The sequence below is a fragment of the Oculina patagonica genome, chromosome 13, assembly GCF_052425735.1.
Source record: "Oculina patagonica isolate OP01 chromosome 13, crgOcupat, whole genome shotgun sequence".
NCBI classification, from domain to species: Eukaryota; Metazoa; Cnidaria; class Anthozoa; order Scleractinia; family Oculinidae; genus Oculina; species Oculina patagonica.
Window position 1 is genome coordinate 26467648 of NC_135770.1, and position 21777 is coordinate 26489424.

Sequence of the window (21777 nt, forward strand, 5' to 3'; positions counted from 1 at the left end):
ATAACGTGAACTGCGGGTATCCAATACTGACACAAATCACAGTGGTGTTCACAGTTGTGAAGCAACTTCAATTAAAAAGCTTGCGACCAGACGTCTCCTGTTTCAACATAATAAGTAAAGAAAAATCTGAAGCTCGATCACTTTCAAAGCCAATGTCCATCCGTTAAAAGACAAATTCGTTTACATAGTTTTATCCAGTTCGCTCTCTTGAGCACTTAAACTCAAAATTGAAAAGCATTCGCAAACTTTATTTTGCACAATATCAAAAATAAACAGCGCCACAACTGCTGAATAGCCTTGATTTGAACTGTGACACAGTTGGGTTCCATTCACTGGCAGGAAAGTTACAGCTATATCTAAGCTTAACTGTTGGTGTCAAGGGTTAAATATATGCTCTTTGCTGCCATGACCTCTTTTAATTTCAGTATTTTTGTTATAGTTTGCTAGATTATTCCTTTCTTATAATCTGAACAAGTTTGTAAAAAAAAGTATTAAATTTTTATGCACTTTCGTTAACCCAGTCAAACAAACTCTGTGGGGCTACTCGTCTCCTAAGTGAAAAGTAAAATTAAACCTAGTCTGTTGTATGATGCGGACAACGAAGCATTGAACGTTTTAGGAAACATTTTACTTATGTCTTAATCTGTGCGAGGAATATGTTTCTCAAGGTAAAACCGGTTTCTTTTCTATACTTTTTGCATGGGTAAGACAACAAGATACTTATTAACTGAGTTGCACTTTCAGAACCTTTGGCTTCTTGGCTTGTTGGTTGTAACTAGTGGAGGCCTAGCATATGGCACAGGTTTGTTTGCATATACCTTATACCTTATATATTATCTAAAAATATGATTTCTTATCGCAACATTGAGATTTACAACCTTTTACTTTAGTTGCCAGCTCCAAAAAATATACGTGAATTGATGTGTGATCGCAGCTGTAGGCCATGAAATAACTGCAATATTCACCAAACCGTTTATTGAATTACTTCACACATCAAAATTTTTTAAACTGGTTCAGTAGCTATTTCGAAGATGATATACAAGGAATTTAAATTAAAGAACACATGACCCTATTTTGATGTTATAAATAAATTGAAATTTCACTTCATTTTTGACTTATTTTTTAGATGAGTTTAACACTCTTTAATCTTTAAACTTTTCGTTTCTCAGTATTTTGCTCGATATCCAGTTTTCAGTTCTTTCGTTTTGCGAAATAAAAACGCGTTTTAAAGGAGCTATGTCACGGTGATTTTGCAGATTTTTGGTCTTAACTGTTCTAAAATTAGTGGTAGTTACCTTAACCCATGAAAAACATCATGATTATCTTTGAACATCTAAATAAAGATATAGCCTTAATTTGTGGATAGAAATCAAACTTCGACTATAAATATTGATTTTTTTTTTGAAGACGCGCGGAAACAAATTGAAATATTTAGCCTTAATGTTTTAAGCTGCACCCATTTCCATCCTAGCCATCAGCAGCCAAAGACGTTTGTAAATAGTGTCAGTGCTCTGAAGTAGCAATTGTTAAAAAAAATGGATCATTACTTTTAGGTTTCCTACGACACAAACATAAACTTTGGCTGTTCAAAAATCCCGTGACAAAGCCCCTTTTTATTAACGTCACGAATCGAATGAGCAAAAGTAGGTAAACTGTACGGAAATTTGCTAGTCAGTCAAGTTTTTTTTTTTTTTTTTTAGTCAGTCAAGTTGAATAAGCTAAAAATTTTAGCACTTTGCAAACGTCAGCGCAATTTTACCATGGACAGAATGGCAGGTGCTGTCTTGTTGGCATTAAAACAAAAACCAAAAAATCCATAGAAATGTATATTATGGTTATGAATGTAAATTTACTATCCACATCAGAAATAAAATAACAATAATCCTTGCCCTTCGACGGCACAGTGAAAGCCTTCATGGAAGTTTTATCATTCCCACGGTCTTCTCCGGAATGCCAAACTCCTTCATGGTGGTCCATAGGCTTTTAGAGGATGGAATCGAAATCTATTTCGAAGACTACAGCGTAACTCACCCTTCGTTGAGCTGTTTGATGATGTTCCCGGCAATATGAAGACTTTTCACTGTTTTTCTTCTTCCCTTTCTGTAACTTGCTTGTTCGTTCGTCGGCCTACAGTCAACTCCGCTTCTTAACTGGCCGTCGATAATAATCGTCCCCAACACTTTACCCTTGACAGACAGTGGGGCTATGTCCCGCCAGTTCTTCTGTTTCCTTCTTCGCCAGCCTGATGACAAGTCCCCCTCTACCAATTTTTTGGAGGTTTTTTAGTGCCTCTATATTTTCTTCCACAGTTGATGTATTTTATTTCTCAAAAATGCCCGGCTTAACACTCGGCCGTGGTGAAATCGATTCCTGGGGCTTTCTCTTTCTGCCGTCTTTCTTTTGCTGCTCTGACTTCGTCTAGTGTTGGTTCGCGGACTGCAGTATCTTAAATCAATTCAATGAATTCGTCATCATCATTATCGTTATCGGTATTTGTCGCCTCTCCATGAAGTATAAGACGGGCAGCAAGTCTCGAGCCACCACGTAGTAAAATATGTGGTTCCTTAAACTCAGGTGATTGTTTTAGTTTGAGGAAGCGAAGAAAAAAAAATCGACGATGGATACGGAAATGAAAACAAGAAAGAAACTTTAAAATTATGACTGATGTTCTTAACGCTCGGGGTGATGTTCTATGTACTTGTGACGTGATGGATTTTCTAGTCTTTCCTTTTGTCAAAGAATTTCTTAAAACTGTTCTGTTCATCTTTTCTCCCCTTTTTGTTCCCACGGTTGTGCTTTCTGCTCCTATTCATACTAGGTGTACACTACTTAAATCTTTCGTTTCACCGTGTCTTTCTTAGTTGTTATGACGTCTTCTTGTTTGCTTGCAGGCTTATGGTGTGTTGACTTCTTGCTGCTCCTTTCGCTTCACCCGCACTGTTCTTTAGTCCAAAAGTTTTGCAGAATTTCTATGTAATGTCTCACTTGTGTTGAGCTATTTGATGGCATGTAGCTGTATTTCTTTATTTTCTCTTTTCAAATGATTCTTTAAAAGCCCTTTTTAAGGAGATTTAATAAAGCCATTGCATTGTATTCAAAATATTATGTCTGTTGAGATGAATTAAGCGATTATATTGAGCACTGCTGATTTTATTCAGGACAATTTACAAAGAATCTCTGCATACTACGCAAACAACCCCTTTTAATCATATCCACGTCTTCTCGCTCCCAAGATGGCGTAGAGGTTCGTTCAGTCCTTCAAATTTTTCCTTAGTCGAACTGTCAGGCGCAGTGGTGAGAGCACTCGCCTCCCACCATTGTGGTCCGGGTACGATTCCCGGACCCGGCGTCATATGTGGGTTGAGTTTGTTCTTGGTTCTCGTCCTCCCTCCGTGGGTTTTTCCCCGGGTTCTCTGGTTTTCCACCCTCCGCAAAAAATCAACACAGCTAAATTCAAATTCGATGGGGAACATTGGACGAAGAGCCACAATGCGGAAGTGCCACTGCAAATTCCCATTTATTTATTTATTTATTTATTTATTTATTTATTTATTTATTTATTTATTTATTTATTTATTTATTTATTTATCTAGGGGCAACCGCACAAACAAGATAGTGACAATCATTTTTGTGACTTTCGTGGTCGGTTATAACATTTAACATTATTTCACTGTTATTGGCTCTTCGAGATCATCCGTTTATATATATATTACATGTAGTTAGAAAATACTGTGAACGCCACATCCATGAAAGAGGAAAAGTAGAGCGGTACTACCTTTTCGGGGAGTGTCACAGAGACAATACAGAGGGGGATATCCTCTTTGAGACGTGTGCCCGTGTAAATGTCATATTTGTAAAGAAACATCTTCACACTGATAATGGATACGGAGTGTCCGAAGCATGTCTTTGAAATTTAGGAGTGTGTTTATTTTTCCAAGTGTTTAATTTCGCTCCTACTTTGAAGAAATTTCGCTTATATTATCTGATAGTCGATAGTCGTTAACTTTCTAAACATGCACGATAGTGGCCCTAAACCACTTATATATCAAACAACGTAGCTCCTGGCTTCCTAGTAAGCAAAGGGATCAAATTGTGTACAATTTTTGCTGGACGCACACACTTGGGACTTTTGCCCAACAAAATTAAGATAAAGATATACGAACGAAAATTTCGCTCGCATAGCTTGATTTCTCGGTGGTGTTTTTTTTTTCCACACTACAAGCGTTCTAATTTTTTGGGATTGACATCAGCGGTTAAAGTCTCAATGAAATAGCCGGCGTTCGATCTCAACATACTGAAATAGCAAAATTTACTGTTGCGTTTGTTCAACCTTTAAACTTTAAATAAAACGGCGTACTGACTTAAAAAAAAAAAACAAATGAGAAAAAAAGAATAATTATAGCTTCCGTTTGGATTTGAACCAACGACCAAGGCATACGCAACTTCTGTAGAAGTGTTCTCTACCAACTGAGCTATCGTAACTTTGTATGGTAAAGAATGTTTTGTTTTGTATATTTTAATATTATATTTGGACGCGCTTTAAAAAAAAATACATGTTTAATTACTCGGTTATGAGTAAGCAAAACCCTAAAAAACGCTTTGTTTGAGATTATCGTACAGAGATAATTTCCACCAAAATTTTACTCTGCATGTCGCAATAATATTCAAGCGTAGGGAATGATTTAAATATATGCAGTAACAGAGCAATGTATGGGCACGTTGCACAGAATTGCTAATTTCTTGACTCTTGAAAGACCCATACCAAAAACCAAAATGTAGGGATATTAAGAGTCGTACAGAGAAACTTCATGCCAGATTTTGGACTGAAAGGTGCAATATTCAAGCCGTAGAATTATTTAATCACAAAGATGATTAACATAATTACAGAGCAATGTATAGGAACATCATAGAATCGCAAATTTCTCAACTCTTGAAAGATTTTTATCAAAAACAAAAATGTAGGGTTATTAAGAGTCAAACAGAGATACTTCATGCCAAATTTTAGACTGAAAGGTGTAATATTCGAGCTGTAGAATTATTTAATGGCATTTATTTAATTTTTACAGAGCAATGTATGGGCACGTTGAACACAATTGCTAATTTCTCGGCACTCGAAAAAAATTCCATCCTAAACAAAAATGTAGGGTTATAAAGAGTCATACAGAGATAACTCATGCCAAATTTAAGACTGAAAGGTGCAATATTCGAGCCGTAGAATTATTTAATGGCATTTATTTCATTTTTACAGAGCAATGTATGGGCACGTTGAACAGAATTGCTAATTTCTCGGCACTCGAAAAAATTTCATCCAAAACAAAAATGTAGGGTTATAAAGAGTCATACAGAGATACTTCAAGCCAAATTTTAGACCGACAGGTGTAATATTCGAGCCGTAGAATTATTTAATCGACTTAATTATTTAATTTTATTTATTTTATATCTTGTTTGTGTAATTATTTTTTTTTATTTATTTTTTTTTTATTTATTTACATCAAACAACGTAGCTCCAAGCTTCCTAGTAAACAAAGGAATAGACCATTTTTGCGAGTTACCCTTTGCCTCTTTTTTCAAAACGAGTCTACGTGCGAAAACTTTCAAATGAAAATTAGTTTCATCTACAGGTCTATTTTCATGCAAATCAAACTCATTTTCATTTGAATGGTTTCGCACGTAGACTCTTTTTGAAACAGAGGCAAAGGTTAACTCGGAAATGGCCTATTGTATTGTGTAGAATATTTGCTGGACGCACACAGTTGGCTTTTTGCCCAGCAAACTGATTAAGATAAAGATATACGATCGAGAATTTCGCTCGCATAGCGACCCTTTACTCCGTCAAACGAAACAACTCAATGTAAACAATAAATGTAAGTTAAACTTTTGATGCATTTAACCAACAATTTAAGCAATGAGATGTGCCCGCACACACTCAAGATTAAAAAAACTGAACCGTCTTGCCAATTAAAATAAATGTAAGCAAGTTTTAAGAAAATATATAAGCAAGACGTTTGCTCGACACGCTCAAGATAGACTTTTACTCGTAATGAAAAAAAAAAAAGAAAAAGAATAACAATAGCTTCCGTTTGGATTTGAACCAACGCCCAAGGCATATACAACTTCTGTAGAAGTGTTCTCTACCAACTGAGCTATCGTAACTTTGTATGGTACGGAGTATTTTTTTCTATATTTTGATATCATATTTGGACGCGATAAAAAAAACATGTTTAATTACTCGGTTATGAGTAAGCAAAACACTAAATAATCGCTTTGTTTTAGCTTGTCGTACAGAGATAATTTCCACCAAATTCTGGCTGCACTGCATGTTGCAATCATATTCAAGCGTAGCGAATGATTTAAATGTATGCAATTACAGAGCAATGTATGGGCACGTTGCACAGAATTGCTTATTTCTTGACTCTTGAAAGATCCACACCAAAAACAAAAATGTAGGGTTGTTAGGGGTCATACAAAGATACTTCATGCCAAATTTTAGAATGAAAGGTGTAATATTCGAGCGAGAATTATTTAATCACAGAGATGATTTACATAATTACAGAGCAATGTATAGGAACATCATAGCATCGCAAATTTCTCAACTCTTGAAAATTTTTTATCAAAAACAAAAATGTAGGGTTATTAAGAGTCGTACAGAGATACTTCATGCCAAATTATAGACTGAAAGGTGTAATATTCGAGCCGTAGAATTATTTAATGGCATTTATTTAATTTTTACAGAGCAATGTATGGGCACGTTGAACAGAATTTCTAATTTCTCGGCACTCGAAACATTTTCATCCAAAACAAAAATGTAGGGTTATAAAGAGTCATACAGAGATACTTCATGCCAAATTTAAGACTGAAAGGTGCAATATTCGAGCCGTAGAATTATTTAATGGCATTTATTTAATTTTTACAGAGCAATGTATGGGCACGTTGAACAGAATTGCTAATTTCTCGGCACTCGAAAAATTTTCATCCAAAACAAAAAGGTAGGGTTATAAAGAATCATACAGAGATACTTCATGCCAAATTTTAGACCGAAAGGTGTAATATTCGAGCCGTAGAATTATTTAATCGACTTAATTATTTAATTTTATTTATTTTATATCTTGTTTGTGTAATTATTTATTTATTTATTTATTTATTTATTTATTTATTTATTTTATTATCTAGGGGCAACCGCACAAACAAGATAGTGACAATCATTTTTTTGTGATTTTCGTGGTCGGTTATAACATTTAACATTATTTCACTGTTATTGACTCTCCGAGATCATCCGTTTACATGTAGTTAGAAAATACCATGAACGCCACATCCATGAAAGAGGAAAAGTAGAGCGGTACTACTTATTCGGTGAGTGTCACGGAGACAATACGGAGCGGGATATCCTCTTTGAGACGTGTGCCCGTGTAAATGTCAAATTTTGAAAGAAACATCTTCAAACTGATAATGGATACGGAGTGTCCGAAACATGTCTTTGAAATTTAGAAGTGTGTTTATTTTTTCAAATGTTTAATTTCGCTCATACTTTTATGAAATTTCGCTAATATTTATTTGAAAGGTGCGATAGTCTTTAACTTTCTAAACATGCACGATAGTGGCCCTACACCACTTATATATCAAACAACGTAGCTCCTAGCTTCCTAGTCAGCAAAGGAATCAAATTGTGTACAATTTTTGCTGGACGCACACTCTTGGGACATTTGCCCAGCAAAATTAAGATAAAGATATACGAACGAACATTTCGCTCGCATAGCTTGATTTCTCGGTGGTGTTTTTTTTTTTCTACACTACAAGCGTTCCAATTCTATTGACATCAGCGGTTGAAGTCTCACTGAAATAGCCGGCGTTCGATCTCAACATACTGAAATATAAAAATTTACTGTTGCGTTTGTTCAGCCTTTAAACTTTGAAATAAAACGGCATACTGACTTTAAAAAAAAGAGAAAAAAGAAAAATAATGGCTTCCATTTGGATTTGAACCAACGACCAAGGCATACACAACTTCTGTAGAAGTGTTTTCTACCAACTGAGCTATCGTAACTTTGTATAGTACAGAATATTTTGTTTTGTATATTTTAACTGATATTATATTTGGACGCGCTTTAAAAAAACATGTTTAATTACTCGGTTATGAGTAAGCAAAACACTAAAAAATCGCTTTGTTTTAGTTTGTCGTACAGAGATAATTTCCACCAAATTTCTGCACTGCATGTTGCAATTATATTCAAGCGTAGCGAATGATTTAAATTTATGCAATTACAGAGCAATGTATGGGCACGTTGCACAGAATTGCTTATTTCTCGACTCTTGAAAGATCCACACCAAAAACAAAAATGTAGGGTTATTAAGAGTCATACAAAGATACTTCATGCCAAATTTTAGAATGAAAGGTGTAATATTCGAGCGAGAATTATTTAATCACAGAGATGATTTACATAATTACAGAGCAATGTATAGGTACATCACAGAATCGCAAATTTCTCAACTCTTGAAAGATTTTTATCAAAAATCAAAACGTAGGGTTATTAAGAGTCAAACAGAGATACTTCATGTCAAATTTTAGACTGAAAGATGTAATATTCAAGCCGTAGAATTATTTAATGGTACTTGTTTCATTATTAACTACAGAGCAATGTATGGGCACGTTGCACAGAATCGCAAATTTCTCAACTCTTGAAAGACTTTTATCAAAAATCAAAACGTAGGGTTATTAAGAGTCAAACAGAGATACTTCGTGCCAAATTTTAGACTGAAAGGTGTAATATTCAAGCCGTAGAATTATTTAATGGTACTTATTTCATTATTAATTACAGAGCAATGTATGGGCACGTTGCACAGAATCGCAAATTTCTCAACTCTTGAAAGATTTTTATCAAAAATCAAAACGTAGGGTTATTAAAAGTCAAACAGAGATACTTCGTGCCAAATTTTAGACTGAAAGGTGTAATATTCGAGCCGTAGAATTATTTAATCGTACTTAATTATTTAATTATTTAGTTTTATTTATTTTATATCTTGTTTGTGTAATTATTATTATTACTGAGTTTTCGTAACCAAGATACAAATTAACGGTGAAATAAATAATTTATAGTTTTGTTAATTTTATAGGCAAGAGATTGAACACTTTTCCCATGTATTTTTGGGTTAAAGGTCTGCCCGTTAATGCTCTAAAAGGTAAATTCTTGTAAATGGTGTAATTTTATGTTGAGCTACTTATCTTTTCATTCAGTGACTCCATGTACCAGCAGCCCATGCAAAAATGGAGGAACCTGTACAGTAAAAGGAGTTGACAGCTACTTTTGTGAGTGTACCCGTGGACGTTATGGAGACAACTGCGAAGAAGGTAAGAACACAAATTAGGGTCTCACAGCTTTAATTCTATCTCTATATAGCAGCAAAAAAGTCACTAATTTCTTATTTATAACCTGCGGCGTCGCTTAAACACAATAATTTACAAAACAAGGAGTTAACGATTGAAGACCACTTTTGCTAGGTCTAATATTTTGAAGCATTATTTCTTCCTAAGAGTAGTAACCACTTGGAATCTGAGAGTTAAGTCTTGAAATTTGTTTTATTTGAATTCGTTTTCTTTTAACTTAATAAGACAGTCGTTTTGTATTATTATTTAGTGACATGTATGGGTATCCGTCTTGTAAGTGCTAGAAGTCCCGGTGGGGGAACAGTCGACTCTCTCTTAACGGACACCTCTATAAGACGGACACCTCCATAAGACGAACACCTGGTGATGGTCCCTGCCGTTTTTTAGACATTTTCTGTAAGACGGACACCTTTTTAGACATTTTCTGTAACAAAACTCCCTATAAGACGGACACCTTTTTAAAACGGAAACTTTGAAATCATTAACGGACACTTGAGAAGTATTTTTTATCATGTTTTATTAGTGAAAATACTTCCAAATTTTTATTACTTTAGTCTTGTTGCAGTTAGCAAAGGTTTGTTGCATTGTGCAAAGGTTAAACTTAATTATCTCAGAATTACTGGTGTCATGTTACCTCGACTCTCTACAGAGCGGACACCTCTCTAAGACGGACAGCTGCGGCTGGTCCCGAAGGTGTCCGTCTTAAAGAGAGTTGACTGTAGTACCCAAAATTTTCTACGGGGGTGTGCCGCTGAGTCATTGAGACCCTGGACCTGTTTCAGAGAAAATAAGGTGAATTTGCCACCCTATTCCAGACAAACATTGAAAATATAGGTACCCTGTTCCAGACAATATGCACGGCGGGAAAAAATAAATATAAAAAACAATGGAGAATATCATAAATTGATCACTTGAATTTGTCTGTGACTTCAAGATAAAGCGATGAGGGGGGCGGAGTTTCGTAGCTATACTTGATCGTACTTTATCAGGATTCTGGGGAAAATTTGACCCTGTTCCAGAGAAAAAGGCTGATTTTTATATCCTGTTCCAGAGTCAGGGAGGCAAAAATAGGATATAGCCCATATATGGAAGCCCACCGCCCCCCGGGGCTAGAAGTGAACAATGTTGAACATTGTTTCAACATTAAATCGTATACAGCCGCTAGCGAAAAGTCGCTAAATCAAAAAACGTTAACAGTGTTCCTGTCAGATCTCGATCTAAACTGAAGCATTGTCTAGTTAATTTATGAGAAATGATACTGAAATTCTTTTCTGAAATTAACACAACTGATGAAAAAAAAAACTAATGATGCAATTTGCCTGTGACTGAATCATCCTATACAGTGGAATCCCGATATAACGATCTTCGATATAACGATATTCCCGATATAACGATGAATATGTTATGTCCCGGCAATAGTAAAATGTATGGGACGGAACCCCGATATAACGATTCCTCGATATAACGATATAATTTTACTGCCCCCTTGGCATATCGTTATATCGGGGTTCCACTGTAGCTATAATTGTTCGAATGGCTGGCTGGTGTTTTCATTCGACACAACTCGGCTGGTGTCTAACCAAACAAAATGCACAACTCGCACCTCGAAAACACACCTTAAACCAGCATATAGATTTTTAAGTGTTGAAATGTTTTCCTTAATAAATAAAATAAATAAACCAATTTATTTAAGTGTCAAATGTATTTAGCACTGCTGTACTAATCGAGGACACTGTAAATAGATAAACAAATATTATAAATCGAACAAAAACTTGTTAAAAACCCAAATATCCGTAATTTTGTAAGTAATTGTAATGTTTTCATAAATCCTTCAGATTGTCATCACGCTTTCGGAATGGAAGATGGTAGAATCAAAGACACAAGAATAAGCGCCTCTTCAGAGCTGGATTCCAAACATGCTGCGATCCAGGGCAGACTCCACTTTCAAGAAACTGACACTAAAAAAGGATGTTGGAGGGCTTCTACAGCAGATGCCAATCAGTGGCTGCAGATCGATCTGAATTATCCGTACAGTAAGGTAACAGGCGTAGCATCGCAAGGAAGAAATGGCTATTACAACGAACATGTAAAAAGTTACAAGCTGCAGTACAGCAACGATGAAGTGACCTTCCAGTACTACAGAGAACCAGGAGAAGTCGAAGACAAGGTAAAACAGACATAACCCACTGAAACGATGAAGTGTCGAGCCTCCTTCAACAGCAAGCCACCTCTATACAACAGACATCTTTTTTGACTGCACGACCACTAATCAATAAGTATTCTTCTCAAACCTCTCTAAATGGTCGTATATCATTAACGGCAACGACAAAGAAAACATATCATTTGCCTAAAAATGTTTCCTATGATGTCTGCAACTGAACATCATGACGTCATATGGTGTGAAAATAACATCATAATTTTCATGCAACCGACAGCCAGTTTCTACCGTTTTGTATTTGCCATGACGTCAGAAATTTACCAAAATGCTAAAATGATCTTAAAATGTGAAATATATGGTCAAAATGTGAAATATATAGTATATGGCGGTCATTAGTCTTTGTCGAGTGGACTCTCCCTAGTAGAAGAAAAGCAACTCCAATCTAATCTGCGAGGTTGACTGAATAAAGTCATATCAGCTAGCATGTCAGCAGGCTGCTGTCAGCTATCATGGTAACTGTAGAATATTAGTTCAGGGAAACAAAGAATTTTGTTTATGCAGCATAGTTCTAAGACTAACAAACTGCTATATTTGCTGATCTAGGTATTCGCTGGAAACACAGACCAGGACACAGTTGTTTATCACGAGCTAAACGAAACAGTCACAGCGCGGTTTATTCGTTTTCTACCATTAACTTGGCACAAGCAAGTAGCAATGAGAGTGGAGCTCTATGGTTGTAGAGGTATGCCTTGAACAATCATGCCGCTAAACTTCTGTCAATAAAGTGACGATGTCTTATGTTCCCATTTATTTACATCTTGGAGAATGATTTCATGCATTTCTTTTGCTGTTCAAAGGTTATTTTGCTTAACAGTGAGTGCATCCTCGTAATTCTTGAGTGTTTTACACAAAAAAGTAGAAGATTTCTCGTAACACTGTCCCTTTAAGAGTCGATTTTGAAACACGTCATGACATGAACATGTTAGTTACTTACCATTGGCAACTGTTATGGACTGTTATGAAGTCCGCAGAACGACAGCGAATCCCACCAATCAATAAATCAATTTAAATCAAAATAGCCTGGAAAAATAACTAACAAAACCGCATCTTGAAATAAATTTGAAATCGCTAAAATCATATTGTGTTCTACTCCACCTACTCGTTATGCTGTTTTCAATTTAAAGACAGTCAATAGGTTTTTCGCATACAGCATCCGCTTTTTACTGCTCTTTTTAAAAACTTTCATAATTTTCATCCTTGTTTTAAGCAAATTTATATGTAATATAAATGCCAATTTACATGTAATATAAATTAAAGTTAATGTGACAACCATGAAAGGAGTTCAGAGAAGTCATAAGATCACTCTATTCAAATACGCAGATCTGTCACGCAATATGCTGCAAGACTATCACTCTTGCGTTACATTCAAAGGTCAAACTCACTTCTGAGTGTGATGCGCTATTCGGGCTGGCCAATCACATCGCCCCTTTTCTATTATGTCAATCAAGGCCATGCGGTTTTATCTAGACTTGAGTAGTTTTACTTCAAATTCTCTGAGCTCCCTAAAAGAGTTTTCACAATAATTCCCACCCACCCAACCCTCTTTGGTTCTCTTTTAGCTTAGTATTTGTAAAAATGTAGGCAATGTTTTAGTTCTACGCACATATCCGGCTATGTTAAGGGTGTTTATTATATTACTATTATTATTTTTAAACGTTAGCCATAGCTGATGGACTAAAGAAGCAAGCCCGCATTTATAGACATTATTCTAATAATTATTATTTCCATTTTGTATGCTTACTTACGTTTAGAGCTGATGGACTTAAGCAGCATGCCTGCTTACAGAAACATTGTTTTTTATATTGTTATCATTTTGTATGCTAGCTCAGGCTTAGAGCTGTTGGACTTGAGCAATGTGTCTGCTTTTGAGATATTGATATACATGTAACCGTTAGCTTTAGTGTCGAGCTGGCATGTATCAACTCGACCATTCTGTTATTCGATTACTGTCTCTTCCGAACTTCTTCAATAGCTTTAGACCATCTTAACTAAGCATTGTCTTTTCTTATAGTTAATAAACCACGGGAGGGGATGAAGTGCTCTGTACCATTCGCCCTTTTGCCCCATAGCCTCACAGGGTCAGCTTTCCCCTTATAGTGGGGCCCCGCAGTGTTGCTGTTGTTGGTTGTTGTGATTGTTCCCAAGGGTCCTAGAGATTAGGACCCCAGTTTCTTGGGAACCAGGGCATGTGGTTGTGGTTGTTCCCAAGGGTCCTAGAGATTAGGACCCCAGTTTCTTGGGAACGTTCCCAAGGGTCCTAGAGATTAGGACCCCAGTTTCTTGGGAACCAGGGCATGTGGTTGTGTTTGTTCCCAAGGGTCCTAGAGATTAGGACCCCAGTTTCTTGGGAACTAGGGCTTCCTGAAAGGAAGGAGAGGATTCCAGTCTCTCGTTGCCAACCAACTAACCTGTGATACATGTACCCTGCATGATTTCTATTGATGATTCTGATTGGCAACTCGAGCACTTCATCCCTTACCCCTTTTCTCCCACTGAACTTGTTGTCTTGTTTTGACTTCATGGGTTGGGAACATTAATTGTTTATAGTTTGTACGCAACATCACAAACTGTTAGCTTTGAATTTTCATCTTGTATGAATAGAGGCTGTATGTATATGTAAGTAAGTCCTAAAGCGGCTGCTCAACATCACGCAAAGACTATCAGCAAACTAAATCTGATCGAAAAAGTGTGCAGGCAGACTTCGTAAAAATATACTAAGATGAAACTAACTAGTCTTTTCTATGCAAAATTTGGCTCGCTTCAGCTTTCTTTCGCTCCATAACTCAGATTTATTTGAAAAAAAAAGCACGATTTGAAGTAAACTGACCTTTTTAAGGATCCTTTCGTTTATCATTCATTCTTTTTATTGTCTATTGGTTTCTTTATTGGAATTAATTTTACTATAAATTATGTAGACATCATTGTTGGCGATATAAGGGCCAAAATTACCAACTTTCGCGAACGGTTCATGTACGATGCATAAAAATTCGCCCACTCCAACGTCCAGATAGACAGACTTTAATTTACTATTAGATTCGAATCACTAACGACAACTTGTTATTTGGTACGTGTTGTTTGTAACTGGCTTGTGTCGCTCTGCTGGTAAAACGTATTTTCTACTTATATTCGTTCTCATTATAATTTTTAAAATCTCTTAGAATGTAACTATCCCCTTGGCATGAAGAACCATGCAATTTCTGACGGTCATATCAGTGCCTCTTCGGAATATGATGCCGATCACGCCGCCATTCAAGGCAGAGTGGGATTTCAAGAGACTAACACAAAAGCAGGATCTTGGTCAGCTCGCACAAGTGATGCAAATCAGTGGCTACAGATTGATCTTGGTAGTCTGTACACTAAAGTGACCCGTGTAATAACTCAAGGAAGACACAGACGTGACCAGTGGGTCACCAAGTACAAGCTTCAGTACAGTGATGATGGAGTGAGCTTCCAGTACTACAGGGAGGAAGGGCAAAACGTAGAGAAGGTAAAAGATACTTTATAAACTTGTATCCGTTTCAGTTTGCAAATATTGAACATGAAGCAATCCTTTCCAGTCATAGTCTCCTTCGGAGCGGGCAATTTTTTTTACGCCCACTTCAAGGTGGCCGCCACTTACGGTCGTCGACTGGTAACTAGTACCGGTTAGCCTGCTATGCACTCCAGTTAGCCTACTATGCACTCCGATTAATGTGCCCCGAGTTCGATTCGACCACGGGGCACATTATATCGAACATTATCCTTTTTCCTCTTTGATAAAATTCGAAAAATGCTTCTCTCCACTGGCGCAATGCCTCTCCTCACTGGCGTTGCGTGAGCCCAAACAACGGCTGCAATGGAGACGTATTCCAAACAATTCGAAGTTTTAAATAGTTCGGTTGTCAATTCAGCTGCAGCTAAACGTAGCTATGTTAAGTTATTCAACATTGCCATCCTTTAAAAAAAAAAACATTCCTAGGCACTGAACTGCTGTGTTTTTAATGAAGATCTTAATGTTATATTTTATCATTTTATATTACAGTTCTTATTTTTTATTTTATATTGTGTATAACTCTGTCGTTATTTTGTAAGAATATTTAGATTTTGTTATTTTGAATTTATTTTAGAACGCTACTCTAGTATTGACACTTAAACAAAGGATTACGATAACAATTACAATAGTTGTTTAAAATCATAGATTCTGACCACTAGCCCTGTTAATAATTTAGGAATTTATTGGAAACGAAGGCCAATCCAGCTGGGCTGGACGTGACCTAATCCCACCAATCACGGCACGTTACATCCGTTTTCGACCAACGGCCTGGAATAACCATATATCAATGCGGGTGGAGCTGATGGGCTGCATTGGTACGATATAGAGTTTTATATCTGGAATACTGTTGACATATATTCTATTCTTAGATCAGGGTGACCAAAAATATTGAAAACCACCAGAAATCAAAATTGAAGATTTCGAACCCTCTACACAGGCATTCGTTTATACTGTCACTCCTCGTCACAAATTAAAACAATACTTAGGAGACAAACAGTAATCTTGTTATAAAAAAACCTTCAGTATAGTTATTTAATACACGTTAATGGTATAAGGTTAAGAACGGGACATGATGTATGGTAGAGACTGCAAAAGCGCTGGTAAAAAACAAGGGTCACAGAAATGAATCTACAAATGGATGTTGAGGAGTTAATTGTGATTTCAACCTTTTCAGCAAACTACTTTTAAATTGCAAGATCCTATGTGGGCCTTCGTCTGAGAAGGGGCGCTTAATGTGCGTGTGTAATTACGTAAACACTAAATATTCACACTACTCCTAACTTAAATAGGCTGTTGCAAGTGATTAACTATACAAAAAAAACTTACGCAAATAACATCAAGCTTTATACCAGGCCCCTTCCTTTAAGATCAGCCTAACCTGCAAGGGGAACGTTTCTACGTCGACAACCTTCTCCATAGTTTTGTACATCCAATTCAAATGAATTTTTAATAAGAACAACAGATTTCCGTTAATCTTTTTCTCTGTTCAATCTTGTAGCCGTCAGCATTCCAGAACCCAAAGCTCTCTATCCTCTGAACAGCTGGTATGAAACAAGGGAAATCAACAATGCAGAGCCACAGGGTACCCCTGTTGGTGTTTCTCTTGCTCCTGGCCCAGATGGTACGGACGACACCTCTTACCAATTCTCTGGACATGCCAACAGTTACATTGAGTTCCCAAACAATGGAGGTTTAGACATTGAACACTCCATCACTTTGTTATGCTGGTTGTATCCGGAGAATACAGACGCGCCTCTTTTCCATTACGTTAATCCAAATAATGATTGGGGTATTCATATGTGGATCTTATGGGGAAAGCTGTTCGTTCGTTTTAAGAAAAGAGATTACTCCAGTACACCTTTTTTGGCCACCGATACGGAGCTGCCCCTAAACCAGTGGCATTATGTTGGTTCTTCCTATGATCACATGACTGGTATTGCAAGTTTATGGCTGAATGGAGAAAGAGTCGTGCAGAAGAATATCGGGGCCGGCATAGGTCTTTCAACTCAAGATAACGTCAGAATGGGTGAAGTAGCAGGCGATGGCCGATACTTGTCAGCACGAATTACCGCCATGCAGGTTTATGACGCTGCGTTGACTGCAGGTCAAATAAATAAAATGAACGGCGCTGGTCTAGGTAGGAAACTGGGCCGTTTTATAATAATTACGTCACTTTCAGTAGAACTCATAGAAGATAAATATCAATACTGTTTGTTTGACTTAACCAGATAACATTTTTGTGTGCTTCACCTACCAACGGATACAATCAGATTGTCGCTTCTTTAAGGTTACATTTTATCTGAGAAAACTTGACGAGTTTCCACAATTTTGGATACACTGCATGGTGCGCTTAACATTGGTAAATACTTGTAGGAGCGAACGATTCAAGTTCTTGTTTCACGAGAAATTATTATTATTATTAAATTGTTATTTCTTCGCAGATAAAGACGAATGTAAAGATAGGACTCACAACTGTGACCGGAATGCTGATTGTGTTAACATTGTTGGCGGCCCGTTTAACTGCACATGTCGCCAAGGATATTCAGGGGATGGCGTGGCGTGCTCTGGTATGGTTAGTCATACAATGACATTTTCTATTCCGCAAGGGGTCGGAGTCATGAAAGAATCCTAAGTCATGAGGTGCTTTAAAAATGTCGGCATGTAGTGTCTCCATGAAGACCTATTTTATTTATTTTTATTGTTGTTTACTCAGAGGAAATTAAAACCAACTTCTTAGGTTATGTCGTAGTTCGAGGTGATGGCCGCCATTTTGCTGAATAACGATCAAGGACCGGCTATGCACACGGCGTGAATCCGTTTTGCTTCCATTTATGCCATTTGCCATTATTCTCGGGAAAGTTGTCTGCCTTGTATGTCGTCGGCGTCTTAGCTGATAGCTTTTCTAACGTCCACTTACCACAAGCCAGCCTGTCTCTTACCTATTATCAATACTAGCCTCTTTATGCGCACAAATAATTTTCTCTCCATAACAGCTCATTTTTATCTTTAAAATATAATTAAGGCACATAATGAAGCCACTTTAACTTGTCGTGGAAGCGCTTATAAATAATAACCTAACAATATTATATAAAAAAAAACGTTTATCGATCTATATTTAATGAGTAATTTAATATTTTTAATTACAAGTTTTCGTTTATAATATATTGCTCTGAACCTCATGTCAGTCTCGTTACAAATGTCTACTATCTCTAGATATTGATGAATGTCAAGATGGAACTCATAACTGTGACGTAAACGCTTTGTGTGGAAACACTATTGGCTCATTTAACTGTACGTGTCTTCATGGATATACTGGGGACGGAGTGGACTGTTTAGGTAAGGTTTGAGAATGACATCTGAATTCTTTTAATGACTCGATAGGTGGATGTTGTTGTTTTTTTATACTCTGGGTCCGGTTGTTCAAAACTGCGATTAGCGCTAATAAGGGATTAAATTGCTTAACCGATGAGTAAAATTCAATCTGCGATTAGATTGCGTTGCTTAAAGCCCGATTAGTGCTAATGTTACTCCGGAGGAAGACTAACTCCCGATTAAACTTGAAACAAAATGGCCGGCTAGTTGTTTCACCTCCCTTGCATGAAAACAAAGACGACCACAAAGTTATCGATAAAACGATAGTATACTTGCTTATAGCGATCAAGAGCCTCGGCAGTGAGTTTATTCAATACATTACAAGTCTCATAGAGGCGGATTTACGAAGGAAAACGAACGTTTACCGTTTCACGAGCAGTTCACAAGTATGCCAACTGCTATCCGCCAGGCAGAACGAATTCATAAAGTAACCAACAACCGCAGCCGCCACCAATGACTAATAAGTTTTACGTGGCCGCCTTTGTTATCATTGTTCAACATTTAACACACAGAGGCGCGTAAAATCAATGAAAGTATAAGATTGTCCTGAAGCACGTGTTAATCTCGTCACAAATGTCTACTCTCTCTAGATATTGATGAATGTCAAGATGGAACTCATAACTGTGACGTGAACGCTTTGTGTGGAAACACTATTGGCTCATTTAACTGTACGTGTCTTCAGGGATATACTGGGAATGGAGTGGAATGTTCAGGTAACGTCTGAGGATGACTTATCATCTGAATTCTTTAAATAAGTTGTTATCTGGATGCTATCAAAACAAGTGCTTCGGAAATAAAGCAGCAAAGATAATGGATATTGATATGAGGCCTTTAGGAAGTGATATCAACTTTTAATGACTCCTCAGGAAAAGCTTCGGTATGCACTAATTTAATGAACAAATTAATATTACACAAATTTTGAGTAATCATTCTTCAACTTCCAGGGAAATTGTGATACAAAATCTTCGAAGCTTATCCAAGTTACTTTTTTATGTGGGGACTCGTTTTGATCACGAGAAAGCAAACGCTTTGTCTCAACTTTCTATCTCTATCGCCGGTAATTGAAGAATTATTACTCAACATAATGAATTCCTAGCAAAGGAATCTTCATGCCATAATATTATATCAACATACAGTTTCCAGTTTTTATATGCATTTTACATAGGGTTAAATCAACAAAAGTCTTGAATAGCTTTGATCCTTATGACTTTTATGTCAGTCTCGTTACAAATGTCTACTATCTCTAGATGTTGATGAATGTCAAGATGGAACTCATAACTGTGACGCAAACGCGTTGTGTCAAAACACGATTGGCTCATTTTACTGCACGTGTCTTCAGGGATATACTGGGAATGGAGTGGACTGTTCAGGTAAGGTCTGAGAATGACTTAGCTTATCACGTTTTTAAATAAATTGATATGTGTATGCTCTACTCTGGTAATTAGAACAGATCCGGCCCTATCCCCTACCTGGGGGCAAGGAACTAAGCAAGCAATTAGAACAGATGGAAACACACGTGTTTGGATATCCAAGGACACGTTATTTTACAGTTTAACATTAACCTCAAGGAAATTTCTCAATTAAGGACATGCAGTTTGTTGTTTATAGATACATTTCTTGAGCAGGGTTATCTTCTAAAGCTTTAAATTCTGAATTATGAAAATCGATCCTGCTAGACAGAGCTGGATAAGACTGATGTATAATTGTGGATAAGTAATATACTGTACGTAAGTATAAATGTATTTTATTTCAGAAGATGTAAGAAAGTAATACAATGTAATAAATAAATTCTCACCAGTGGCTTTCGTTCAATCGGGGAAGTCGAGGGGAAGAGTCTGTGAGTCCAGGTCATCCGACTTTTCTCAAGACTGAATGGTTACGGTGGTGACTGGCTGAATGGTTACGTGAAAATACTTTTTTTTTCATCGCAATTTTCAAACGCTAGAGAAGAGATGAAAGCATGAGGTTGTATATTGATTATATCTTTGCTATCTACACCTTATTGCAATAAGGTTGTCATGGAAAAAAGAAAAAAGGAAAAAAAGGGGGTTAATAAGCGAAGTTTCATAACTGGTAAAACGAGTTTTTATCTGCACACTTTGAGTCCACTTGTTTATGCTGTAACAAGATAAATTGATTTATTCGTATTTTGGGACCATTTGTAGGAATAAATGTCATGCATGCGCTTAATTAATTCCTATTTGACTTTTTCCTTTTTCTATAACAACCATATTGCAATTATGTGTAACTAATGAGAAACCGGAAAATAGGTTATTTTCGCTATATTGCAACATATCAACCTTGAAAGAAAAAACTTCTCACAACACGTATAAAACGTAGTTATGACCTAGCGAATACATAGTAACATACTGATTGCGGTTATTCTACAGACATCGATGAATGTGCAACGGCAACACACAACTGTCATGGAGTGGCTAACTGTTACAACAATGAAGGTTCCTTCATCTGCGAGTGCAAAGATGGCTACAGTGGTGATGGAATATTAAAATGTGAGCCCGTGGGTGAGTGACATTTTTGAAGGATAATGAAACTCTTATTGCTTTAAATATCATCAGAAAGTAATTCACATTCGTCATCCGTACATAACAAATATCCTGCGATTCCCTTGCCATATAGGAAAGGTGCCAAGATTCCTCTGAACTCTTGTAAACCGCTGCTTAACCACAGTATTTTTGGATGGAAATGTTTTTCGTTGACAATTTGTCGAATAATTAAACAATTATCCTGTTCAGATATTCCGCAAGATTGAACAGGATTATTGTTAAATATATTTACTTAGGCATTCATGCTTTCACAAAAATTACATCACTTCAGTTTCATATTATACTCTGCCACTTCAAAGAACTTTATTTATCAGCCCGGTGAATATCTTATTCACAATGAGGCTTTAGAGTGACCTTATACCGGCAGAAGAGGAAATCAGTCCAATTTTCGGCGATTTGGAACATTTTTTACCATAGATTTGCAGTTAAAAGTACACGTTTATAGAAGCGGCTGGTGAAAGGTATTACGACACTATTACAAAAGGACAAACTACAACATTTTCCGGTTATCGGTTGTTTTCAGTACTCAAGAAAGGCTGATAGAAAGACAATCGACTATTCATAAAATACTACACTTTGGGAGTTTGATTGACTTGCAACCTTTTGTAATATCCATGAAAAAAATGTTCTTGTCCTCCAAAGACAAACGACTAATCACCTACTGGAAGTTAGGCTGGGATCGGATGTGCTCTTTCTCCGGGTTCAGACCCTA

General features: G+C 36.7%; 1 protein-coding gene across 1 annotated transcript in view; it reads left to right on the plus strand.

Annotated features, from left to right (window-relative positions):
• Positions 1–581: 581 nt before the first annotated feature.
• LOC144636227 (polycystin-1-like protein 2) overlaps positions 582–21777 on the plus strand; it is a 35011-nt gene continuing 13815 nt past the window's right edge. The window contains exons 1-13 of the mRNA XM_078495383.1: positions 582–668; positions 745–802; positions 9230–9343; positions 11215–11546; positions 12141–12279; positions 14756–15084; positions 15806–15944; positions 16628–17266; positions 17571–17696; positions 18343–18465; positions 19092–19214; positions 19749–19871; positions 20892–21023. Of these exons, the coding sequence (XP_078351509.1) occupies positions 657–668; positions 745–802; positions 9230–9343; positions 11215–11546; positions 12141–12279; positions 14756–15084; positions 15806–15944; positions 16628–17266; positions 17571–17696; positions 18343–18465; positions 19092–19214; positions 19749–19871; positions 20892–21023 (2389 nt within the window). The 5' untranslated portion in view covers positions 582–656. The remainder of the gene's footprint in view (positions 669–744; positions 803–9229; positions 9344–11214; positions 11547–12140; positions 12280–14755; positions 15085–15805; positions 15945–16627; positions 17267–17570; positions 17697–18342; positions 18466–19091; positions 19215–19748; positions 19872–20891; positions 21024–21777) is intronic.